Below are 27,904 nucleotides of genomic sequence, written 5' to 3' on the forward strand. Positions count from 1 at the left end.
TGAGTAATGTACAGATTTGTTGAATCACTACATTGTACAACTGAAACTGGTATAACAATGTATGTTAATTATACTGGAATGAAGTATTTTAAAAATACAGTTCATTTTACCTACTATTTCTATGTGTCTTGTGTATTGAAGGGGGTTGGGGAGAGAGGTTGTATTATCTCAGTACATCATGTTGCTGGTACCAGGTCAGCATTTGTTTAATATTAATGGAAACAACCTACATATCATTTGATAAGAGAAATAGGTACACATTTGTATAGTTAAATGACTGTGCGGCTATCTGCCAGATGTCAACTGAATTACTTCTAAGAGTAGCTGAGAATTTTTTACTTCTTTAGATTTCTAAGTTTTGAATAATAGAACAATTTTTATTTTTATAGCCGAGAAAATTACAAAGCTACCCTCATTTCTTTAAAACAAAAGTGGGTCTCAAAGAGCATCAGTGGGAGCTGACAACAAAAATAACACTTAACATTTATTAAACACTATATACCAGACCTTAAGTGTCTCACTCGCATTACGTCATTTAGTCTTCAAAAGCATAGAAGGTTGTTTTATAAGGGAAGTTAGGGTCTTAGGTAAGGAACAATAAAGGTTTTCTTAGAAAAGTGGAAAAATGGCTAGGATGTCCTCAGTAATGTTGAATAAAAAATGGTTTTATATTCTTCTACTATGCTATTTTCAATTAGGTACTATGAAAATTTTGTGTGGAAAATATTTCTTTAATCATGTAGGAATAAACATCTGTTATACTGAAATGAATAGAAGAGCTAAAGATAAAAATTAAGCTGGAAAGGAGATTGTTATGTATTCACACATTTTTTTTTTTTTCAGAGAGACAAAGCTTGAGAGCACGAGTGGAAGAGGGAGAGAGAATCTTAAGCAGACTCTGTGCTGAGTGGAGCCCAATGTGCAGACCTGATCTCAGGACCCCGAGATCATGACCCAAGTTGAAACCAAGAGTTGGACACTTAACCAACTGAGCTACCCAGGTGCCCTATGTATTCACACATTTTTTTAATGGTATCAAAGAATTGGAGGCATGTACACACAATATGATCAATAACAGGCATTACAATGCAAGGCACATTATATGTAAACCTGTAATGTGAATTAATTTCTGAATGTCACATTCTGCTTTGTTTCTAGCACATATTATGAAAAAAACACTTCACCCACAGTCACTATTGAAGTACTTACTAAGTGACTAAGTGTAAAGTACCATGAAAGGTACTTTAAAGACTAAAGGATTCAGCACACTACTTTTGCTGTAACATCATAAAAGTGAATGTCTTAACAATGAGGATCTTTTACCTCACAAACTAAATCCTTCTAAATGAGATTCAAAACAAATGTCCACAGAAGTTTTATAGCAATACTGAAATATACTGAATTTTCTGAGTCTCAATCTGAATGAAGTTAATAGCATTAACTTTTGGGAGGGTTGTGAAAAATGCTACAGTGTGGCATAAAGAGTTCAGAACTTAAAACCACAGGATATATGAATTAGGTGTGGAATCTTGGGCAAATCAGTCACTCACTTTGAGCTGCAGCATCTCCTTAACTATAATATGATTATCTACCCTCCCTTCTAAGTATTAAATGCAAAAACACCTCAAAGCAACATGACAAAGTACCATTCAATAAGATACTATTATTTTTATAAGAAAATCAAATATAAAACAAAGCACATGTCAACAATATATAAAGTAAGAAAAAAGTGGGATCCCAAAATATGGCAATGTAGTCATTAGGCACATCTATTGATAATCCTCTATCAGAAATACAAGTATATCTAACAAGTGGCCTGGTGGTAAACCTTGCACCTGAAACAAAAGAAAGCAATTATTATTTCAACGTGGTACCTTACCTAGTCATAAATTCCTCAAACTTTGAACTGGTAAGGTTAAGGCTGGACCAGTGTGTATCTGCCACAGGTTTGTGCTCTGGAGGACCCAGGTACGCAAGAAGTGTTGCCATCTTATCGAAAGGTCGTCTTCCAACAGCTTTGTGATCCCTAAATATAGCAAACTACTTAGAAAAAAGTAGCAGTTCACATTTAGTAGTACACATTGCTTTAGATTATCATTGGTTGCTTTTCTTCTTACTGTCAGCTGGTGGTTCTTGCTGATTTGTAAGTAGCACCAAAAAGACCTCACAAGGGTTGTAAGTATTCATTGGGGACATCTTAGAAATATGACCACTCCCCAAACTACAAAATTTACATAAAAATTCTTCTTTTTTCTAGTATTCTTAATCCATTACCATTAAACAGGCGATCAGTAAGTAAAAATAACGTTGTGATCCACTTTTTCCACAAGATGAAAAGAATCCTTTCTGAGAAACTACGCTTTACAAATTGGGATGTATTTGTCCCTGACACCAGATCTCTGTTTAACCAGGGTAAATATGGATTTTCAATAACTATTAAGCATTTAAAACTATACAAGAATAACAAAACACTATTTCACAAACGTCAAACTGGCAAAAATTATGAAGTTTACTAATTCTAACTTTGGTGAGGATGTGTACACGGAGGTACTCTCACACAGTGCTGACCAAAATGTAAATCAGCATGTACACTGTGAAAGGTAATGTGGCAGTATCTAGTAAAGTTGGGGCTGTGAGAAGCCCAGAACCCAGCAATTACACATTTAGGTAATACACAAGGAGACAAATATGAAGAATATTTATTACATTACTATTTAAAATAGTGAAAAACAAAAAAACCCCTAAATATCAATTAGGGAGAAAATAAATCTTGATACAGTCATCCAATAAAGCACTAACATAAGTTAAATAAATAATAAATCTCAAAATACTGTGTGAAGAGACTATATTCAGTATATAATTTCTGCAAAATTTTAAAACACACAAAACTATGTTATACATACCTATAATTTCCTTATTTTGTCAGTTACATAGAGGGAAATTATATCTTTTCCCCCAAGAAATAAAATGTTATAAAGATCTGAAGTGAAACAGCAAACTAATGTCAAAGCTAGATGGTAGACACGCGTCTCTGTATATTATAGCCTATACTCTTCTGTATGTTTGGAATGTGTATTTTTTAAAAACAACCAAATTAAAAAAAAACTGCAGCATCAAACTACACGAATATGTATGTGAATTATATAAATGAGTGTTTGCATTTAAAGGTTCCACAGTTTATTTTAGTGTGACAGATAAAGCATCTTCAATCTTCCCCTATCAGGGCACACATCAGTCATGTCCGTATCACTTTAATCCACTAACAATTCATGAAGGATTAAAATGCTCTCTCTTTTAACCACCATCTCCTAATTAGTTAGCCTTAGCTTCATGGTCTTCTACCACTTCCATGAATGAGCAAACCATTTTTATTAGCATTTAAGATTTTCTGGAATCATTTTATATATATATATTTTAAAGATTTTATTTATTTATTTGACAGAGAGATACACAGTGAGAGAGGGAACACAAGCAGGGGGAGTGGGAGAGGGAGAAGCAGGCTTCCCGCTGAGCAGGGAGCCCAATGCGGGGCTTGATCCCAGGACTCTGGGACCATGACCTGAGCCGAAGGCAGACGCTTAACAATCTGAGCCATCCAGGCACCCCTCATTTTATATTTGTAAGAGAACTCCTCACGCATAGGAATTTGGACCCTTTAACACAACTAGAAAGGACAGCAAGTGATTCAGGCTACAAAAGACTTTAACTAAAAACAGCTAATAATACCCAAGTTAATACTTTTTAATTACTGAATGTTTTCTGCATAAAGCTTTATTTGCATATACTTGAGAGTATCACAAATAGACTCAGAACACTGGCAATGTTTTAATTATTAAATTCCCAAGAATGAGCTACTCTTCAAATTCAGATGCCAATACTCATTTGAGCTTCTAGTAAATTTAACCTTTACATTGTGTTGTACATGTTTGATGTGTTGCAAACCAGAAAAAAAAAAAACCCAAAGGGCTAATTTGTGATTTTTCAGCTTAACCTTTAAAAAAAAAAAGTCTGTAGCACCTCGGTGGGCTTGTTGATCATTTAATATGAATCAACCCTTTGCCTATTTATTTTTTAAAAGAGTCTAGAGTTCTACATTTCTCTTTCCAAACCACAATTCTTATTCTGAGCAGATGCAAAATAAAAAAGCATTATTCAGGAGCAATAGTTTTTATAAATTAAAACTAAGAATTTTCAAAATCTCCATGACTGTGAAATCCTACCTGTTGCTAGAAAGATACTGGCCAATTTTCTCTTGATTGTTCCAGAGTAGACGATGTAAAGCAAGCACATTGCCATCACTGATGAAGGAAAGACTATGATTTACTGCATCACTTGTAGGACAATCAGATGCTATATCAAGGAAAAACCTTAAAAAATATAAAATCATTAGAATTTTTAAAACCAGATACACTCTTATCTTTGTTGAATCAAATGTATATGAAGTAACTTTGTAAAATAACTAAGATTACAAGTATGGAGGATTATGATATTATTCACACATGACTGTCATTAAACAAAACAAGAAGAGACAGGAGAAATGGCTTTCCATTTTTTTTTTTTTTTTTTTTTATTTGACAGAGAGAGACACAGTGAGAGAGGGAACACAAGCAGGGGGAATGGGAGAGGGAGAAGCAGGCTTCCTGCCGAGCAGGGAGCCCGATGTGGGGCTCGATCCCAGGACCCTGGGACCATGACCTGAGCCGAAGGCAGACACTTAATGACTGAGCCACCCAGGTGCCCCAATGGCTTTCCATTTCTGATACCTGACTTTGGCTTCAGAATAGGTTTTAAAGTCAGACAACAACAAAATTTAGATGGATGAGACTTTGGATCAAAGCCAGTACTTTACAGATAAGGAAACGGAGACCAAAACAAAACAAAAGAAAGACCTCCCCAAAGTTATACAGCCTATTAGGTCAGAGCCAGGATTAGAACTTTTGTTCTCTTAACTTTCTAGGGTAGTCAATCTGCTAGAATATGAATCCTATGCTGACATTCGCTTTTTTCTCCAATACGGCTTGCAGTCCAACAATATACCTTTTAAATTCCAACTAGAAAGAAGTTGATATGAACCGTAATGAAAAACTGGAAGGCAGAGTTGTACAAGTCTAGCTTAGACTATGACTTAAAAAAACGTCATAAAAAGCAGAATTCTGGACCCTAACTTACATTTATAAAGCACTTTCTCATACACTGTATCACTTGTTTCTTTAAAGTCAACTCAGACAGGCAAACAGTTATTGTCCCCATTTACAGATAAACCAACAACTCAAACTCAACATCAAAAAAATTGTCATTATACACTATTATGCATTATGTGTGCCATTTTGGTTTCAGTTTTTACTAGAAGGAATCCTTTTCTTCTATCTCTCCTCCATATTGTAGCAACCTCAAGTCCTTTATTTTCGTAGATGTGTCAAAATTCCCTGCTGGTTTTCAAATATGGAAATCACTACCAAATTATAAAGAATATGGATTTACTTTGCCACTGTCTCTTACATAAAATAAAATAAGATTAACTCTGCTCTTGACCTAGAGAGAAAAGAGGAAAAAACCTACACAGGAGCTTCATGTAGACCTAGTACCCAGACTTAAATGAAACTGACAATATTTAAGTCAAATAGAGCCGTCCTACCTCCGTGCTGCATCAAAGTTGCTTTTCACAAAATCATTAAAAGGCCGCATATGCTCTTCTTTTGTGAAAAGAACATGATTGGCAATACTCTGAAGTATCTAAACAATGGAACAGGGTTATAAATCAGATCATTCATTGTATGAAGCGTACACAATCATATATTCTTTAAAAAGTACTAAATGTCTCATTGATATAATTTCTACTGGTAATTAAAGTAAATTATTACTCATTCTATAAATACTAGGTGTTGTTTCTGTTCTTTCCCAAATATAAATTACTACATATATATACATATATTTATTTACAAACACAAAAACACATATTAAAATTTTTAAATGTCTTTCTTAATAAAAAGAATCATACAGTCTCCATTTCAGAATTTCCAGAATGAATACATAGAAAACTATCTTCAGTAGACATTTGCTAAGATTGTTTTCCCAGGATAATAAGGCCCATCAGGTATCAGTCTAATTAATTCCTTTGTAATTTAACAAATAAAAATAAAACAAAAGCATATAAGGGAGAACCATAGGGTATTTTAAAAATCAATTCAAGTGTAAGTACAATAAATATGAAAAACGGAAAATTTAGCTGGAAGAGAAATTTTAAATAAGTTATCAAAATAATTCTTCACCTTTGACATTAACTTCAAGCCCCTTTCGATTCTAGGTGGTGGCTTTTTATCTAAAATCCCTGCTTCATATGGTGAGACAATGGCAGGATTGATAAATCTGAGGAACATGGCACTTCCCACTGCACCGATGCTGTTCTGAGGGAATCGCTGGCTAACCACCTAAAAACAAGGGAGTTGAGAATTGACTATGTGGTTTGAATTTAAAAAGGAAATGGGAAGAAAAAGCTCAAGGGTCAAACTTTCATACCAAAACTCTGAATAGATCAACCCTTGTAAACAACACAGTTCTATTTTTTTCCTACTCCCAACATATCAGTAAATAAAGTTTATCCTCAATTCTTGCCCTCCATCCTTTTAAAGCACAACAAAGGTATCTAAGAAAAAAGAAAAACCTCATGAATGAGTGGTGTGGGAGAGACCTGAAAAAAAATCTTACATTTGTCATTGTTGTTTATACTGCAAGTTTGGTAAGTAACAAAAGCAGACCAAATTTTCACACAATTATCATATTTTACTAAAATTAATAGACATGACAGTGTGGTCAACTCTTACAAGACGAGGCTAAGTTTTCAACAGCATACCCCAAAACATCCAATATCTAATAATAAATACTTACATTTTGTTGTATACCTGGTACAACTGAGTATCTCGAGCAAAATGCTTGCCACACACAAACAAGAGTTAGTTTTTTAGATTCCTATCAAGAGAAAAAACTTACTTACAAGAAACATTATTGCCAGTTCCATTTCTTCCTCATAATGCTTTATAAGATAAGGACCTATTATGTAAATCATGGAAGAACAGGAATTCTTGGGGACCTAAAAGAAAAAAGGATCCCACCAGCAGAAAAGAGAACCCTTTTGTGTACCTCAGGGCATAATTCTGTCAAATAAAACAAGTTAAGGAAACAAGAAATGGTTGCCCGCACTGAAAAACATCATGAGCCCAATATTTAAAATTATTTTTCTCTTTCTTTTTATAAAACATTCTACACTGAAGGTAAGGTAATAGGCACATTAGGTTAGGGAACGTGTTAGGAAACCGGCTCAGCTCCCATCTCTTTTCAGTGACTCCTGTTTGAAGTTAACATATGAAAATATTATTCTAAAACTTACATTTTTTTTTACAGATAATACAGCCGATTATTTATTTTTCAAGAACACTTTTATAACATTTTAATCTCTGCAACTGCTCTCGCTTAGTGTAGCTAACTGCTGCTTAAAGCAGTGGTCGCTACGGCAGCGAAGCCACAGCGCTCCGGGCAATATCCAAGGAGTCTAGGGACAGACGCACATTTCAGAGGATACTGGGGGGAAATGAGAAAATGGGATTTATGTGCAGAATCTCACAAAACTCTAGTTTACTTTATGATGCTTTAATGAATTAATACTTCTTGTCACAAATTCATATGGTTCACTGACTCCAGATTAACTCTGGGAAGAATAAGGATTATTTCATTTCTTTCTATGTCCTTTAGTGTTTCATGTGGTATACATTTTAAATGTCTTCTTATTCACTGCCTGAGATCTCTAAATCGTTTTCTACCATATCTGACAGAGAATTAGTAAATGTAAGATTTCAGAGAATGATTTTTTAGGCCAAAGAATATCCCTGTAAGTGGTGGTAACAGACAGGAGTTGTAACTAATATAGTCTCACCTTCATTTATACTACATAGCTCAGAAAGCTTTCTCTGTCTTAAAGTCCTCTGAGTGCTACTGCATGAAGGACAACCTTACACTTAAAAGGAAGCTGGTGCAGATGACTAAATATAGCAGCTTTACTAGAATAGCTTTAAAACCCAAATACCGTTTGAGAATTACTTTCGGCTGAAACAGTTTTAGAAATAGAATTAAGAAGAAAATTCAAGTGTTTTTACCACTCTAGTACAGTATTTAATCTTTTGGGGAGTAGGAATAGAAAAATGAATGTATACATTTATACAGACAAAATTCTTCATACAATTTCAGAATGTTCAGGGACCACTATTGCTACTGAGTGGTTCTTTTAGAACTCCCAAATTTTAATCTTAAAACAGAAGAAACTTAACAGCAAACCTACAAAATTTTAAAGCTTTAAGGAATGAGTTAGCAAGAAGATTAAAAACTGCTTTATATTTAATTTCAAATAGGTTGTTTTAAAAGAATAAGCACATACTCAGTTTAATCCACTAAAATCCTAAAACAGTTTTTAAAAAATTAAAAGACATAATTTGGTTTCCAAAGAACCATTTATAAAATACTTAACCTGCTGTGAAAGTATCTCATAAAAACCAGCACATTTTTGAAAAATGCTACTTAATAGTTTTGTCTAGAACAAAAAAAGTTTTAAAGTGTGACTCACATTTATACCTGATTTATACTTAATACTATTCAATTTCAAAATTTAATGAAAATCTGGGTGAATTATTTCCCAAAGGGAGAATACTGTCAAACTTCTGAAAAGTACTACACCTTTACTATCCTCCACATCTTCAAAATTAATTCTTGTCAAAACTCAAAGTACCCACAACCTCAGAAACACAATACTGTTTCTGGTATCATAAAATTCTTTATCTCACTGATGATAGTATATTTTTGGACCTAAAACCCAGTATGTGTAATGAATATCAATAAAAATGCTGTATAACAAGTTTCATGAGACAATTTATAAAAAGTTTTTTCTTTCACCACTAATGAACATCAATGCAATTTTACTTCATAGTATACATACTCAAGTGGTTTTTTTTAATCTATAAAAAATCTAATTTAGATCCCAAACACATTCTGCATAAAAGAACAAAGTTGGGCTAGTCTGTATGCTAAAACCAGTTATCTGTCAAATGTCCTCTTTACTCCCCTTAGTAAAATCTGAACAACATGGTACAAATAAATACAGTAATAAACTTTACATTAGCAAGAGGATCACTACCCACACGTTTGATTACCTAAGTGAGGCATACAATAAACTTCTCAAAGGAGTTCTAATTATACATTGAGTATAATAAATGGAATTATCTGTAATATGACTACACAGCTAATAAACCAGGAGCCAGGACCTTCTCTCTATATTTTACATATTCCAATCCATTACACATATACTCCAAAAAAGAGCTTGCTTTTTAAAGAAAAGATCATTAAATTCTTAAGCCAAGACTCCATAAACCAACGTTTTAAATTTATGATGACTATACTGTCTTCATACTTTGGAATGTGTTCTAAAATACCTCAAATTACCAATTAGTTTCCCTTTGTTTCCATGAGGACCTCATATCACCTGTGCTGAGAAATACATTCCAAAACTCAGCATTACCCAGAAACTTAAAAAAAAAAAAAAAAAAATCTGAAAATAACACTAGTAGAAAACATTTCAAAGAACAATTTTAGACAAAATCTTAATTTAAAAAAAAGCAGTGTTAGGAGGCTAGAAAACATGCTCTTAGAGAAACACAGAGAGCTGGAATTTTAATTTTTGTGATATACTACACAATGCCATTAGTAAAACACTGAACAAGAGTGTTAGAAATAGTAAATTTCAACAGTGATGGTGTATATATGTTAAACCCATATACGCTGAGAATTAGAAGCATTAGAAAGAAACGATTTAAGCAAGACAGCCATCCAGTCCAATCCAATCCATTTGCTCACAGCTGACCAAACTTACTTAACATACTCAAAATCCTGAGTGTACATAAAAGCACAGGTGTCTAAATTTTAATTTAGTTCTGAATTTAAAACAGGAACTTATTACGTGTAAAGCTTAGACAAGGAATGAAAGATGAAACCAAATGTAAATTCTAAATTTTACCTTTGTACCTAAACTACCTACATGACTCCTAAAGGTTTTTTTTTTTTACATCTTTCTCTAAAATCATTTGGATTATATGAAGTCATAGTGACAATGACGAATTCAAAATGAATGCACATTTGGACCAAATTCCACTCGTAGGGAAGAAAATAATTATGAATACTGTAATTTTCTTCCTTTTAGTTAGGGCAAGTTCATAGAAATAGGCAGTATATTCTTATCATGTTTCTCTACGAATAGGGAGTCACTGAGTTTTCCTTTATTTCAAAAGTACTATATTCTCAGTCCCAATAGTTTAATAATGACTTTCTCTAAGGTAGAGGTTTACCATTAGGATTTTTATAATCTAAGCACAAATATCTAGATTCTGGCTGAGACTGTTTAGATAAAAATATAAGGAGTAAAAAATGAAACTTTTAGGTAAGATTTAGAAAGTGACACTTTCCCTCCATATACTTCTAACAATGAAGAAAAACTTTCACGTCTAGGAAACCACTCACATTACCTGCAACAAGAAGCAAGAATGAAGAGAGTCAGCATTTCCTAAGGCCTTGAAATTAAGTTTCTTTTGCATTCATTTATAATTTTAAACATGACAGTAATAAAATTAGACGAGGGATATCCAATGCAACAAATGCCCCCAAAATGCCTTTGGGATAAATCAAACCAAAGGAACACAGAGAATGTTTTGATGTAACTTAATTCCAGGGTTAATTGAAATGAAAGCTATTTTGTGCCAGAATTAGTAGAATGATTTTACAGTGAAGGTCAAATAGGCTGAAGTGAAGATGTTCTTAACAAACAGCAAAAGATTTTTGTTTTGCTTTGAAAGAAACAGCTAATAAAAAGTTCTCCAAACTTACTGATTTTTTGTTTTCCTTTTTTTCTTTTACTGTAGCTTTATTCAGTAGGGAGTGGCAAGTTGCCTACAGAACAGAGATGAGCACAAACAAGTCACAGCACCAACTACATACAGCAACAAAAACAATGTTGGCTTGTACATAAAATTACATGATCAAATGTAACACAAATGGAATCAACAAAAAATTAGACATCAACTGAATTTTGAGGGATGAATTTTATTTCTGGATTTTAATTTTTATTACATTTTTAAGCCAAAGCACTAAATAAACAGCAAGAAATGTTGAGACAATCATATCTACTATTTCTGGCTATAAATTACAGAAAAGTTCTCCCCAAGTAAATTTGAGGATATTTAATAACTACATTTAATTCCTAGCTTTTGATAAATTTCATGTAAGATGTTCATTATAAGTAGATCACACACTAAAAACACTTCTATGTGTCTACATAATTTTTTCTCGATAAATACTTCTCTGTGTATCCTTCAATTGACTTAAAGTTCTTTTTTCAACAGCTGGCATTTAATTTACATCTACTGATTTAAAAAATAAACATTAAATGGCTAAATATAATGGTAAAATTCACTTTAGAGATTCTGAATTAAAAATCTCTAAGAAAGATTCTCTTAAAATTTCACATATTTTTCTGTTTTCAGGCTACTTCCTGAAAAAGTTCTAATCAGAGGAGGTTAAAAGTTCTGCAACATTTGGAAGAAGAATGTTACCAGCTCAACTAGAAATAAGCATTAATTAATATTAAAGTGAAGAAACTGCAGAGAAAATTATAGAATAAAACTATAAGCCCACTTAAAATTTTTCACATATTTGACTACGAGAATGTATCAAAAAACACAACACCAAAAAGGAAAAACAAAAAACAAAAAACACAGAAATATTGGCTTCACCTCTGAGAGTTCCTTCTAAGCCAGAGTTCTTTCATATGTATGTGTACATACATATACACATACACATACATATGTGTGTGTGTGTGTATATATATATATATAATTTTTTTTTTTAATTAGGCTCCACACCCAGCGTGGAGCTCAACATAGGGCTTGAACTCATGATCCTGAGATCAAGATCCTGAGATCAAGACCCAAGCTGAGACCAAGAGTCAGACGCTTAACTGAGTGAGTCACCCTAGGCCAGAGTTCTTTTAAAATTAAGACTCCTGGTTGGACTAGACAAAGCACATTTTTTTTTAATACCTTTAAAACCAAGTTAAATCCACCATACATGGCATTTTATTCTAGAAATTCAGTGCATTCAACACCATAACCTTAGAGTTACTTCATTTGTTTGTTCATCCATCCATCCACCCATCCACCCACCCATCCATCCATACATCCAAGGAGTTATTGTGCATCTAACATGCTAGATACCACCCTAGGCATCAGAAAACAGCAGTAAAACAAGACGACACAGTCCTTTCCTCATGGGGCTTTGGTTCAAACTTTAGACTATATACAAAATACTAGTAACCAAACAGATCACGAAAATGCAGTTTCATGCATTTTTTTTCAATTATGGTATATAATTATCATTTATAGCCTTAAAAAATTGGTCAACTACTTCAGTTTGAAGAAGCGGTTTTACTTGGAAAAGATGACATTTACTTAGAATCATATTTAGCTCTTTCTCAGAATTCTCTCACCATAACTTAAGAGACTATCCATTCTGGGAATTATTTTCTCATTATAGGTATCTCCTGCTTTTCAGAAGTTCGCTTTCACAAAAGACCTAAATTAGTACCTATTTCTGCTAACTAAAAGAAATCCAGGAAACAAACTGAGGGTTGCTGGAGTGGTGGGGGGTGGGAGGGATGGGGTGGCTGGGTGATGGACACTGGGGAGGGTGAATTGTGTGAGACTGTTGAATCACAGATCTGTACCTCTGAAACAAATAATACATTATATGTTAAAAAAAGAAGAAGAAGAAGAAGATAGTAGGAAGGGAAAAATGAAGGGGAGGAAATCAGAGGGGGAGACGAACCATGAGAGACTATGGACTCTGAGAAACAAACTGAGGGTTCTAGACGGGAGAGGGCTAGGGGGATGGGTTAGCCTGGTGATGGGTATTAAAGAGGGCACATACTGAAAAAGGAAAAAAGAAAGAAAGAAAGAAAGAAATCCAGGGAAATTACAAGGAAAATAGCAAAAACCGAATACTGCAATCAATGTTTGTTTTGCAGCCAGCCATTAGAGAGGCAAGCACACTCCCCAAGCACTGAGTGGCTGCCAAGTTCCTTCTCCAGGAGCTACACTCAGCATCTCAGCCTCCAAGTTGCCACAGCTCTGAACTTGTCTATGAGCATCTGTGCTTTATCTCCATTTATTGTGTGCATCCATAAGCAAGATGTGTCCTAAGGTATCAGAAAAGCCTAAGAGTTTGTAAGGGTGTTACACTTGGCATAAACTGGATGTAATTAAGCATTTCAATTGTGGTGAATGAAATAAAGACACTGTGTATGCACTGAACTTGCCTGCATCCACCCTTCATACTATTTACTCAGAGAGAAACAATCTTCAAAGTTGCTGAAGTTACTAATTGGTTCTGCCAGTAGGAAAGTGGTCTCTTTTAGTCAGCATCCAGTAATGGATGCAATGGAAAGTCTATTGCTTGAGTGGATTGGTGGGTGAACAAAGCATGGTGTTCCATTAATTTATCTTACACTTCAGGATAAATCAATTTTTTTAGTAAGCCGAAAGGAAAGTACTGGACAATGATGATCAAAGTGTTGTAAAAGTATAATTTAAAGGTAGTCATGGGTGGTTTGATCGGTTTTGAGCCAAGGGCAGCTTCGTAGCTTAAAGGTTACTGGAGAGAGTGCTTCAGCTGATAATGAAGCTGCTGAAAAGTTCCCAAAAGAACTGACAAAAATAATTATAGCAGGTGGTTATTCATATAAGCAAGTATTTAACTTCAATTTATTATTGGAAAAACTGAGCAAGACATTTATTTCAATAGAAGAAAAGCAGGCTAAGGGACACAAGGCGTCAAAGGACAGGCTTAATGCCCACTACTAACACCACTGGTGATGCTATCCTTAGACCTCTACCAGTGTACCACTCAGAAAATCCAAAGGCACTTAAAGCCATTGATAAGAATACACTTCTTGTGTTTCATTCACATCCAAGCAGTTGGAATATCCAAGTGATTTTTTTCTGACTACATGAGTACATTAGTCCTTTTGTTGAAAATACTGTAGAGAAAATAATCTTGATAATAGGTGTCTTCTGATTGTTGAAAATTGTGCTGCTCATCCACCTGGCATTACTGAGTATGGCAATAACATTCCTGTGTGTTCTTCCTGCCAAATATGATGTTGTTGATACAACCATGTGTCCCAGGCCTAATAGCCATAATTAAGGCTTACTATATGCAAAATGTGACGCATCTTATTCTAAGTGCCATTGACAGAGAAGCCAATTCCAAAGCATCTTTACAAGGGATCTGGAAAGACTACAACATAAAACTGGCAATCGCCAACTTTGGAGATGCTCTTGATAGGGTTACAGTCTGGATGTGAAACGGTGCTTAGAGGGCTGTCTCCTGAAGCAGGGAACAATTTTAAAGGCTTCAAACCAACAACAATAAATATGGCAACACTGACTTTGGCTAAGGAGGCTTGGTTTGTGGAAACTGATGAAAATGATGTTGAAGGTTTTGGCATCCCACGATCAAGAATTGACAGATGAAGAGCTGATGCAATTGCAAGAGGAAAGAACACGAATCAACATTGAACACAACAGTGAACAGCCTAAAAGTGAAGTTATCCAAGAACTGAACGTGAAGCACATGAGATTTTTGCTATGATGGACAGTGCTGCAGTGATTGCAGAAAAGTATGGCTTTAATTTTGAAAGGGCAGGTAGGTTTAGGGGCAGGTTTACAGAATGTTTTGAATGCCTACAAATAACTGTAGTATAAAAAAATGTGAGAGGCTAAGCAGTTGAGCATACTGTTGTATTTCAAGCTTTCCACATCAGCCACATTAGCCACATTAGCCACAGCAGAGGATGAACCTGGACCTTTGACATCGAGGTAGGCAAACACAGAAGAAGGTGTAGACATTAGTGACCTGCTTGCACTGATAGATTTAGACAGTGATGTTAATAGATGACACTCTTCCTCTCTCTCCCCTATACTCTATTCCTCTACCTTCCACCACCCCAACCTCCAACACCCCATTCTAACACACTACCATCACCACCTGTCAGCCCTCTGGTGTGCTTGCTGTCGTCCCAATTCTGGTAAGTGAAACTACACTGTACATAAATTATTTGTACTTTATACAGGCTGTGTATTTATTGTATTATTCCTGTTTTTACTATATGTTGTTATTTTAGGTTTTATGTGTTATGTGGCATGATTTGGTTGGTTATTTTGGGGGTCTGGGAACACTAAAAAATTTTCCATATAAATTAATAGTAACTGCTTCTTTCCTTTATGCCACTTTGGCTTACAAAAAGTTTCACAGGAACATTCTACTTTGGGATAGCAGGGAAAACCTGTCTTCCAAAACTATGAGGAGGAAAAGTAGAAATAAATACATGAGAAAATGCCTTAATTATAAATCTAACACATGTTCACAGTTGGCTATCTCTACATAATCTTAACCCAGTCCACTATGTAAGGAGGCATAAAAAGTAAGAGACCTGGTTAAAGCATGATTCAAAAAAGGCTTAACAGTCAAAAATATGAACTCAAGAAAAGGGAACTAACACTCAGAGAAGTTTAGCTAGCAATATCCTCACTTAGCTTTCAAAATCTTCCAAGTAAGTCCCAAAGCAGGAGCCACATTTACTCGAGGAAACAATCAAGTACTATCCCTCCCAGCAGAACACAAAAGTACAAAGGTACCATTATGTTATTGCCAAAGTCAAAAGGGCAAGAGAAAGCCAGAAGAAGAAAGATGAATAAAAGAGCAAACTAAGGGGAAAACCACTTTTGGTAGGAGACTCAATGAAAGAATAACTTGAGATCAAAGTTTTTTTCTTTCTTCTTTCTTTTAATTAGTAAATGTAAAATTCCCTGTTATCAATCACTTATTAAAAAACAAAACCTTATTTATAAACAATACAGCACTTTTGCTCTATAGTACTCCCAACAATAAATTTCCCCAATACTTCAAAACAACACACTGACACAACATTTAAACAATATTCTTAAAAAGGATAATCTTATGTGAAATATTTAATATGATAATTCAGGTCTGTTATAATACAGGATGTTTTCTTATGGAATGCTTTAAAAAGCACAACACATAATGCTTAATAAGCCACAAATGATCACCTTACTCTATTTTCTGATTTATTTTCACTACCTCCCTCCCTTCCTATAAAAGCTGGCAAGCATCTTGTTTACTTGGGTGGAATGGATGGGAAAGTTTTATTCCTTCATTAAATATTTTCCTAAGTACTTACAAAGTGCCAAGCCCTGTTCCTTTTACCTTTTCAGAATCGTGGTCGCAAATTGGACTCCAAGTTTGATGATACAAAAAATTTTTTTTTCCTTTAGGATGACAACCACATGAAAAGTTTCTACTAAAATCTAGTAAGTCATGTAATCAGGCAGTCAGTAACCATTCACTTTTAAGTCAAGTCAAAGCCACTGCCACTTCAGAAATCCACCTGACCACCTTCCAATTTCCTCTGCCTCCAAACTTCACCTCTGATAACTACAAGTCTGATCTCTTTTTCCATGAGTTTTGTTTTGTTTTTAAGATTCCACATATAAGTGAAATCATACAGTATTTGTCTCTGACTTATTTCACTTAGCATAATACCTTCAAGGGCCATGTTCATGGTCACAAATGGTAAGATTTCCTCATTTTGTATGGCTGATTAATATTCCATTGTCCATATACCCACAGTTCTTTTAATCCATTCATCTGTTGATGGACACGTGGGTTGTTTCCATGTCTTGGCTATTCTAAGTAATGCTGCTATGAACCTGGGGGTGCAGATATCTTTTCGAGTTAATATTTTCATTTCAATATATCCCCAGAACTGGAATTGCTGAATGATATGGTAGTTCTATTTTTTATTTTTTGAGGATTTTCCATATTAGCTTACCAACTACCAACTACACCAACAGTGCAGAAGGGTTCCCATCTTTCTCTATCCATGTCAGCATTTGTTATCTCTGGTTTTTTTGATGATGGCCATTCTAAGAGGTGTAAGGTGCTATCTCACTGTGGTTTTAATCTGCATTTCCCTAATGATTAGTGATGCTGAGCATCTTTCCATGTAGCTTTTGGCCTTTCATGTAACTTCCTCAGAAAAATGTCTATTCACAAGTGTCCACTGCCCATTTTAAATTGGGGTGGTGTTTTTTGTTTTTTTGTACTGAAAATTGTGTAAGTTTTTAATATATTTTTAATATTAACTTATTAGATATATGGTTTGCAAATATTTTTCCCACTCCATAGGTTGTCTTTTCACTTTGTTGATGGTGTGCTTGCTGTGCAGAAGCTTTCGAGTTTAATGTAGTCTCACTTATTTATTTTTGAGTTTGTTGTGCTTTAGGTGTCACCTCCAAAAAGATCATTACCAAGAACCATGCCAAGAAGCTTTATTCCTATGTTTTCTTCTAGTAGTTTCATGGTTTCAAGTCTTACATTTAAATCTTTAATCCATTTTGAGTTAATCTGTGTGAGGGTGTAAGATGGTTCCAGTTTCATTCTTTTACATATGAATATTCCGTGATCCCAGCACCATTTATTGAAAAGACTATCTTTTCTCCATTAAGTATTCTTGGCTTGCTTGTCAAATATTAGTTGACTATATATGCTTGGCTTTATTTCTGGGCTCTTGATTCTGTTCCACTGGTCAGTCTGCCCATTTTTATGCCAATACATACTGTTCTGATGACTATAGCTTTAAATCAGGAAGTGGTATCTCTTTCGTTCTTTCTCAGGACTGCTTTGGCAATTTGGGGTCTTTTGTGGTTCCATACAAATTTTAGGAGTACTTTTTCTACTTCTGTGAAAAAGGCCATTCAAAACTTGATAGAGATTGCACTGAATCTATAGATGGCTTTTGGGAGCATTCATATTTAAACAATTAATTCTTCCAATCCATGAACATAGGATACCTTTCCCATTTATCTGTGTCTTCTTCAATTTTTCTCATCAATGTCATAGTTCCAGCACAGAGATCTTTCACCTCCTTAAATTTATTCCTAAGCATTTTATTGTTCTGATGCTATTGTAAATGGGATAGATATTTTTCATAAATTTCATTGTTAGTGTATAGAAGTACTACTGATTTTTGTATGTTAATTATGTATACTGCAACTTTACTGAGTTCACTGATCAGTTCTGCTTTTTGGTTGTCTTTGGGGTTTCCTATATATAAAATTATGTCATCTGCAAGTACAGACAATTTTAGTTTTTCCTTTCCAATACTGATACTTTTTATTTTTCTTACCTGACTGCTCTAGGTAGTACTTGTATTATGTTGAATAGGAGCGATAAGAGTAGACACCCTTGTTTTGTTCCTGATCTTAGAGGAAACATTTTCAACCTTTTACCACTGAGTACATTAGTTGTATGGTTGTCATTTATGGCCTTTATTATGTTGACATATGTTCCTTCTACACCTAACTTATTAAGAGTTTTTATCATAAATGATGTTAAATTTTGTCAAACGCTTTTTCTGCATTTATTGAGATGACCATATGATTATTTTCTTTCATTGTATTAATGTGATGTATCACATTGATTGATCTGTGTATGTTCAACCATCCTTGCACCCAAGGATAAATTCCACTTGACCATAGTATATGATTATTTTAATATGCTGCTGAATTCAGTTTGCTAGTAATTTATTGAGAATTTTTGCAGCTATACTACTCATCAATGATATTGACTGGACTGTAGTTTTCTTTTCTAGCAGTGTCCTTTTCTGGTTTTGGTATCAGGGTAATGCTGACTTCATAAAATGGGTTTAGAGTGTTCCCTCCTCTTCAGCTTTTTGTAAGAGTTTGAGAAGGATTGGTGTTAATTTTTCTGTAAATGTTTGGTAAAATTCACCAGTGAAACCAGCTGGTCCTGGGATTTTCTTTATTGGGAGAATTTTATAGTAATTGGTTTATTCAGAGTTTCTACTTCTTCCTCAATCTAAGTTGTATGTTTCTAAGGATTTTTCCATTTCTTCTAGGTTGTCCAGTTTGTTGACATATAGTTGTTCACAGTAGCCTCTTATAATCCTTTTAATTTCTGTGGTATCAGTTGTGATATCTCCTTTTTCATTTCTAATTTTGTTGATTTCGCTCCTTCCTCTCTTTTCCTTGGTTAGTCTAGCTAAAGGTTTGTCAATTTTGTTTATCTTTTCAAAGAACCAACTCTTAGTTTGGTTAATCTTTTCTACTGTTGTTCTGTAGTTATTTCTATTTCATTTATTTCTGCTCTAATCTTTATTATTTCCTTTCTTCTGCTAACTTTGAGCTCAGTTTGTTCTTTTTCTAATCCCTTAAGGCAGAGAATTAGGTTGCTTATTTGGGATCTTTCCTGCTTTTTTTTTTTTAAGATTTTATTTATTTGACAGAGAGAGACAGCGAGAGCAGGAACACAAGCAGGGGGAGTGGGAGAGGGAGAAGCAGGCTTCCTGCCGAGCAGGGAGTCCGATGTGGGACTTGATCCCAGGACCCCAGGATCATGACCTGAGCCAAAGGCAGACGCTTAACGACTGAGCCACCCAGGCGCCCTCTTTCCTGCTTCTTAACAGAGGTGTTTATTGGTATGAACTTCCCTTTTAGACTGCTTTTTGCTGCATCCCACATGTTGTGGTATACTGTGTTCCCATTTTCATTTATCTCAAGAAACTTTTTTATTTCCCCTTTAATTTCTTCTTTGATCCATTAATTGTTCAGTGTAGTATTTAATTTCCATGTGTTCACCTATTTTCCAGTTTTCCTCATGTAATTGATTTCTAGCTTCATACCACTGTGTTCAGATAAGATACTTGATATGATTTCAATCTTCTTGAATCTGCTAAAACTTGTGTGGCCTAACATATGGTCTATCCTAGAAAATGTTCCATGTATGCTTGAGAAGAATGTATATTCTGTGGATGTTAGAATGGTCAATATATGTCTGTTAGGTCCATTTGGTCTATAAGTGTTCAAATCTGCTGTTTCCTTATTCTCTGTCTGGATGATCTATCCATTGTTGAGAGTGGGATATTAAAGTCCCCAACCAATACTGTACTACTATTCATTTCTTCTTTTAGGTCTGTTAGTTTTTGCTTTATATATTTAGGTGCTCCAATGTTGGACACATAAATACTTCTAACTATTATATCTTCTGGATGTATTAATCCCTTTTTATTATTATATAATGACCTTCTTTGTCTCTTTTTACCATTTTTAAAATCTATTTGGTCTGAAATAAGTATAACTACCCCTGCCTTTTTTTTTTTTTTGGTTACCATTTGCTTGAAATTACTTTTTCCATCCCTTCACTCTCAGTCTATGTGTGTCTTTAGGGCTAACATGAATCTCTTGTATGCAGCATATTTTTGGATCTTGTTTTGTTATCCATTCAGCCACTCTATGTCTTTCAATCGGGAAAACTTAATCCACTTATATTTAAAGTAATTATTGACAGGAAAGGACTTATTATTGCCATTTTGTTAACTGTTTTCTGGTTGTCTTTTTTTTTTAAATAGATACAGCAGAAACAGCTTTATAAATAGCAATGTGAGAATAATTCACACAGAGCAGCCTGGAATAGCTTTTTAAAATGGTGATTTCACTGATCTTGCTAATGTCTCTAAGCAACTGAAGCCCTGTGCTAAAAAACAAATGGCTGGGGATGACTCTGCAAAGAAAAAGACACAAAGGCAAGAGTTTTGGTAAATGCATAAATTCTTTCCCCTGTACCCACCCCTGTCCCAAACTCCAGACCCACTAATGTTTCTTCCAGAATCACAGTTTAAACAGGCTAATATAGATCTGCACTAATTTCCCCTGGAATGATTAAATCATCCTTGAAACTACATATGCAATTCAAAAACACAGTGAAAGCCATAAAAAGAACACAGACCTAATTTCCTCAATATACAGGGGATGACTGTGGACATCTGAACCCAGAAGCATTACTGCAGTGCTAGCGCTAGAAAGTGTAATAATTTGATCTGAATGATGATGCAATGTATTTTATAAGTAGCATTCTATATAAAATAAACAGATTAGTTTGTCCTAGGAAAACCTGACAAGAACACATGACATCTTTAAGAAGACATCAAAATTATAAATCAAGCATTTCAACAGTATAAAAAGCAAGGAGTAGAGCTGCCTCACATGTGAAAAACCCTATGAGTAATTCAGGCAAAAGATAACCAAAAAAATTCCATAATATATCTTATTTCAACCATGTCTATTATACCCGATAGATTCTGTGTATTTTAAACTTGCTTCCAATGCAAGGAAAATTTATTATTTTTAGTACTCCCTTAAAATACTTCAAACTGTCTCCTGAGCAATATTTAAGTTTTTTCAAAGCCAACTCCAACAATTCTTAATGTATTAGTCATCCACACTGACTCCGTATTTTCAACCACCCACTATCAGCAGCTAAATCCCTCTTTAGTAAAGCATTCTTTTTACTTCAGCTTTGGATTAATAATGGTGCTCTCTAGGCTTAAGCATACCTGGTATAAACAGTGGCACACACTTCTAAGCTGAGGGGGAAATTCTGAGGAGGAACTGATGATGGCATGGAAGAACTTTTCAGTCATCTGAAGAAGGTTCCGTTGGTTTTCCTCAAGGCTCTCTGACTGCTCTAACCTGCAAAAAAAAAAAAAAAAAAAAAGAGAGAGAGAGAGAGAAGGTAAAATCCATTTACAGTAAACAAATAAAAGTACTCTTTAAAAGAGACTTTCAGCCAAATGCAATGTTTGAACTTTGCTGGGATCTCAATTTGAATTTAAAAAACTGCAAAAAGACAATACTGAGAACTGTGTATAAGAATTCTTATCCCCTTATATTCTCACAAATTTAGTATATACTCAGCTTAGTGCCATCTTTTCCATTCTGGGTATGTCTGCCTGCAGAAAAGATGTATTCTGGTTTGCTCTCCACCTTTAGGGTAAAAAGCTTTTCTGTGAGGCAAGTCTGTAGTTATCCAGCTGTGCAAGGGATGGGGTAGATGAGTCCAATTCAAGGTGAAGTATTAGCGAGCCTATTTGCCCACAGGATCAAAAGCCACATACTCTAAAAACTGTTATCAGAAATAAAGGTAAAGGGCACCAGGGTGGCTCAGTCAGTTAAGCGTCTGCCTTCAGCTCAGGTCATGATCCCAGACTCCTGGGATCGAGCCTCGAGTCAGGCTCCTGATCAATGGAGAGTCGGCTTCTCTCTTCTCTCTCTCCCTCTGCCCTTCCTCCCTGATCCCCACCCCGCCTCGTGTTCTCGCTCTCTATCTCAAATAAATTAATAAAATCTTAAAAAAAAGAAAGGAAGAAAGGAAAGAAGATAGGTAGGTGACAGCTGATTCCTGAGTGCTTCCCTCCCAGCCCTCCTCCTTCCATTCTTGGTTTTGAACTAGGGCAGGGAAGAGGAATATTATTTATTAGGCATCTCCAACCCCAATGAATCCATGTGTCAAGCCACTTTAAAAATATACAGTATGTGCATATTTTATTGGAGCTAATGTACAGAGAACACATGAAAGAATGACAGATGATAATGAATTACAGTTAGAAAACTCTGTACTTTATCTTGTAGTCAACAGGGAACAACAGATGTTCTATGAAACAGAGTAACAAGAAGATTTAAGTTTCATAATAATTCCTACAGCAAATGACCTGAAAAATGAAAAAGACAATGTTGGGGCAATAATGGGGAAAGCACAGCAAAAGTCAATGGGATCACTATTTACAACTGTACCAAAAAGAATAAAATACCTAGGAAAATATTCAACCAAAGTGGTGAAAGACCTCTATACTCTTAAAATTATAAGACATTGATGAAAGAAACTGACGACAACACAAACTAGAGGAAAGATACACCATGCTCATGGATTGGAAGAATTAATATTATTAAAATGTGTATACGCCCAAAGCAATCTGCAGAGTCAATACAATTCCTGTCAAAATACCAAGTGTTTTTACCAAACTGGAATAAATAATTCTAAAGAATCACAAAAGACTTCAAAGAGACAAAGAAATCTTGAGAAAGAATTAAAAACTAGAGGTATCACAATCCCAGATGTCAAGATATACTACAAAACTACAGTAATCAAGACAGTATGGTACTGGCACAATAACAGTCACATAGATCAATGGAACAGAAAAAAGAGCCCAGAAATAAACCTATGCCTATACTGTCAATTAATCTATGACAAAGTAGGCAAGAATATACAATGAGGAAGACTGTCTTTTCAATAAATGGTATTGAGAAACTGGACAGCTATGTGCAAAAGATTGAAACTGGAGCAATTTCTTATAGCATATGCAAAAACAAACTCTAAATAGATTAAACCCCTAAATATGAGACCTGAAACCATAAAACTCCTAAAAGAAAACATAGAGAGTGATCCCTTGGATATCAGCCTTAACAACATATTTATGGATATGTCTCCACAGGCAAGGGAAACAAAAGCAAAAATAAACTATCGGGACTACACCAAAATAAAAAGCTTTTGCACAGCAAGGAAACCATCAATAAAATGAAATAACAACCTACTGAATGAGAGAAGATATTTGCAAATGACGTAACTGATAAGGGATTAATATCCAAAATATATAAGGAACTCACACAACACTCAAATACCCAAATAATCTGATTTAAAAAATGGACAGAGTGGGGGGGAAAAGGGGGAGTGCCTGGGTGGCTCAGTCGGTTAAGCATCTGCCTTCGGCTCAGGTCATGACCCCAGAGTCCTGGGATTGAGCCCCGCATTGGGCTCCCTGCTCAGCTGGGAGTCTGCTTCTCCCTTTCCCACTGCCCCTACCCTCTGCCCCACTTGTGCACTCTCTCGCTCCCTCTCCAATATAAATAAATCTTTAAAAAAACAAAAAAAGAAAAATGAAAAATGGACAGAGCACCTGAAAAGACATTTTTCCAAGACATAAAGGTGATCCACACACACATGAAAAAATGCTCAACATCACTAATCATCAGGAAAATGCAAATCAAAACCACAGTGAGGTATTACCTCACACCAGTCAGAATGGTTAATATCAAAAACAATAAGAAATAACAAGTATTGATGAGGATATGAAGAAAAGGATACACCTGTGCCCTGTTGATGGGAATGTAAATTGGTGCAATCATTGTGAAAAACAGTGTGGAGATTCCTCAAAAAATTAAAAATGAAAATACCATATGATCCAGTAATTCCCATTACCTGGTATTTACCCAAAGAAAATGAAAACTAATTGAAAAGATACATGCACTCCTATGTTTACTGCAGCATTATTTACAATAGCCAACTCAATAGAAGCAACTCAAGTGTCCATCGATAGATGAACAGATAAAGTGTTACACACACACACACACACGCATGCGTGCACAGGAATATTACTCAGCCATTACAAAAGAATGCAATCTTGCCATTTGCAACAACATGGATGGACCTAGAAGTTATTATGCTAAGTGAAGTCAGTCAGAGAAAGGCAAATACTGTATGACTTCACTTATATGTGAAATCTAAAAAACAAAACAGGGGCGCCTGGGTGGTACAGTAGGTTAAGCAACTGACTCTTGGTTTCAGCTCAGGTTGTGATGTCAGGGTTGTGAGATCGAGCCCAGTGTCAGGCTTGTGCTCAGCACATAGAGTCTGCTTCAGATTCTCCCTCCCTCCCTCTTTGACCCTCCCACTCGTGCGCTTGCTCTCTCAAATAAATAAATAAATCCTAAAAAACAAAACAAATGAACAAACAAAAAAACCCACACTTTCAAATACAGAGAACAAACTGGTGGTTGCCAGAGGAGAGGTGGCTGAGGGGATGGGTGATATAGGTGAAGGGGATTAAGTGGTACAAACTTCCAGTTATAAAATAAGTAAGTCATGGAGATGAAAATGAAAAGTACAGCATAGGGGATATAGTCGATAATGTTGTAACAACGTTGCATGGTGACAGATGGTGACTGCACTTATCATGAAGACCACTGAGTAATATACAGAACTGTGAAACCAAAATACTGTATACCTGAAACTAATATAACATTGTGTGTCAATTATACTTCAATAAAAATTTTTAAAATCTGATTGAAAGGGGCACCTGGGTGGCTCAGATGGGTAAGCGTCTGCCTTCGGCCCAGGTCATGATCCCAGGGTCCTGGGATCGAGCCCCACATCGGGCTCCTGGCTCAGCAGGGAGTCTGCTTCTCCCTCTCCCTCTGCCCTTCTCCCTGCTCATGTTCTCTGTCTGTCTCTCTCTCTCTGTGTGTGTCTCTTTGTCTCAAATGAATAAATAAAATCTTTAAAAAAAAAAACATTTTAAAATCTGATTGAAAAAACAAAGTAAGATCAATACAGTATTGACTAAATAAATAATTATACAGCCAAACTATGAAGTATTACATAGCAGGTAAAAAGAATGAGATTAATCTTTCTATAGTGACATAGAAAGATCTATGAGATAGAGCTAAGTTAAAAAAATTAAGTTGTGGGGGCGCCTGGGTGGCTCAGTTGTTAAGCGTCTGCCTTCGGCTCAGGTCATAATCCCAGGGTCCTGGGATCAAGCCCAGCATCAGGCTCCCTGCTCTGTGGGAAGCCTGCTTCTCCCTCTCCCACTCCCCCTGCTTGTGTTCCCTCTCTGGCTGTCTTTCTCTCTGTCAAATAAATAAAACCTTAAAAAAAAAAAAAGTGAAAAAAAAATTAAGTTGTGGAGCAAGATGGCAGAGGAGTAGGAGACCTAAATTTCGTCTGGTTCCAGGAATTCACCCAGGTAGGGATCAAACCATTCTGAACACCTACAAACTCAACAGGAGATTGAAGAAAAAAATAGCAGCACCTCTCTGAACAGAAAAGCGACCACTTTCTGGAAGGTAGGACGTGCGGAGAAGTGAATCCAAGGCGATATTTGGGAAGATAGACAGCGGGGGAGGGGGACTCCGTCTGCTGCTTCTGGTAAGTGACAGAGCAGTGGAGCACAAAATCGCAACTGTTAGAAGTCGGCTCCACTGAGGGACATCGTTCCAGTGGCTAAGTGGGGGGTGGAACACTCGCTGGGACAGTGTGGTCTCAGGACCCTTGGGGTCACAGAAAGACCGGGGGTGCCTGAGTGCAGCAGAGCTCCCAGGTATTGGAGTGGGGAAGCCGACTGCAGAGACGGAGCCGAGGCGCGGGCTCTCAGCTCGGGGTTGCCATAAACCGTGATCCGCGGCACAGTCGGGCCACTGCTCCTCCAGCAGGGACCCAGCAAGAGGCAGATCTGGGGAGACTCCCCTTCCTCCCCCGGGAGGAGCAACACGGGAGTGCACCGTAGGGATCTGCGGGGTTTGGAGATTCCACATGGGGTTGTGTGCCAGAGATAGAAACGCTCAGTCACAGGCCAGGTGAGCACAGAGTGCGGCCGGAGACCGGGGAGACGGGAGTGACTGACGGCTTTTCTCTGGGGAAGCACTGAGGAGCAGGCCCCGAGTTCTTGGCTCCTCCAGGCCAGAGACTGGAGGCCACCATTTTCACTCTCATCCTCCAAAGCTGTACGGAAAGCTTGCAGGGAACAAAAGCTCCCGAGAGCAAACCCGAGCAGATTACTTAGCCCGGACCAGCAAGGGCAGGGCAATTCCGCCTCCGGCAAAGACATTTGGGAACCACGGCAACAGGCCCCAACCCCAGAAGATCAGCAAGAACAGCCAGCCAAGACCAAGTTTACCAATCAATGAGAATGGCAGAACTCTAGCGCTAGAGGAATACTGCACATAGAATTCATGGCTTTTTTCCCCAATTCTTTAGTCTTTCAAAGTTAATTTTTTAAAATTTTCTTGTTTTTCTTTTTCCCTTTTTCAATGAACATCTTATCAATACCTTTCTTAAAAATCCATTTTTCATTTTTAGAGTCATATTCTATCCCCTCATAGCAGTTAACCTTATTTTTGGTATATATATAAGTTGTTCCCTCTTTAAAATTTTGGGATACAGCTTCTTCTAACAGACCAAAATACACCCTAAATCTCTAGTGTATGGCTTTGTTCTAGTCTCTGGCCTGATCACATTCTCTCCCTTTTTTTTTTTAAATTTCTCTTCTTTCTTTTTTCAACCAACTTCTTATCAATTCCGTTTATAAAATCTTTTATAATTTTCATCTTTACAGTCATATTCCATCCCTTCACCATATTTACCCAAAATTTTGGGAGGCAGTTTCTTCTAACAGACCAAAATATGCCCAAAATCTAGTGTGTGGCACTGATCTATTCACCAGCCTGATCATATTTGATCATATTCTTCTTTTTTTTTTTTTTGTATCTTTTTCCTTTCTTTCCCTTTCTTTTCCCCCAGTTTCAGGTCTCTTCTGATTTGTTCAGTGTATATTTTTCTGGAGTTGTTGTTATCCTATTAGCATTTTGTTCTCTCATTCATCTATTGTCCTCTGGACAAAATGACAAGATGAAAAAAATCACCTGAAAAAAAAAGAACAAGAGGCAGTACCAACTGCCAGGGACCTAATCAATATGGACATTAGTAAGATGTCAGAACTAGAGTTCAGAATGACGATTTTAAAGATACTAGCTGGGCTTGATAAAAGCATGGAAGATATTAGAGAAACCCTCTCTGGAGAAATAAAAGAACTAAAATCTAACCAAGTCGAAATCAAAAGGGCTATTAATGAGGTGCAATCAAAAATGGAGGCTCTAACTGCTAGGATAAATGAAGCAGAAGAGAGAATTAGTGATATAGAAGGCCAAATGATGGAAAATAAAGAAGCTGAGAAAAAGAGATAAACAACTACTGGATCCCAAGGGCAGAATTCAAGAGATAAGTGATACCATAAGACGAAACAATATTAGAATTGGGATCCCAGAAGAAG

General features: G+C 35.9%; 1 protein-coding gene across 1 annotated transcript in view; it reads right to left on the bottom strand.

Annotated features, from left to right (window-relative positions):
• Positions 1 to 27,904, bottom strand: part of NF1 (neurofibromin 1) — a 246,667-nt gene that overhangs the window by 87,102 nt on the left and 131,661 nt on the right. The window contains exons 27-32 of the mRNA XM_081805985.1: positions 21,578 to 21,713; positions 10,918 to 10,980; positions 6,270 to 6,428; positions 5,636 to 5,733; positions 4,221 to 4,367; positions 1,880 to 2,026 (exon numbers count right to left, since the gene is read on the bottom strand). Of these exons, the coding sequence (XP_081662111.1) occupies positions 1,880 to 2,026; positions 4,221 to 4,367; positions 5,636 to 5,733; positions 6,270 to 6,428; positions 10,918 to 10,980; positions 21,578 to 21,713 (750 nt within the window). The remainder of the gene's footprint in view (positions 1 to 1,879; positions 2,027 to 4,220; positions 4,368 to 5,635; positions 5,734 to 6,269; positions 6,429 to 10,917; positions 10,981 to 21,577; positions 21,714 to 27,904) is intronic.

Source organism: Leptonychotes weddellii, chromosome 15 (assembly GCF_054177405.1).
Source record: "Leptonychotes weddellii isolate Sample4059 chromosome 15, ASM5417740v2, whole genome shotgun sequence".
In the NCBI taxonomy this organism is placed as follows: domain Eukaryota; kingdom Metazoa; phylum Chordata; class Mammalia; order Carnivora; family Phocidae; genus Leptonychotes; species Leptonychotes weddellii.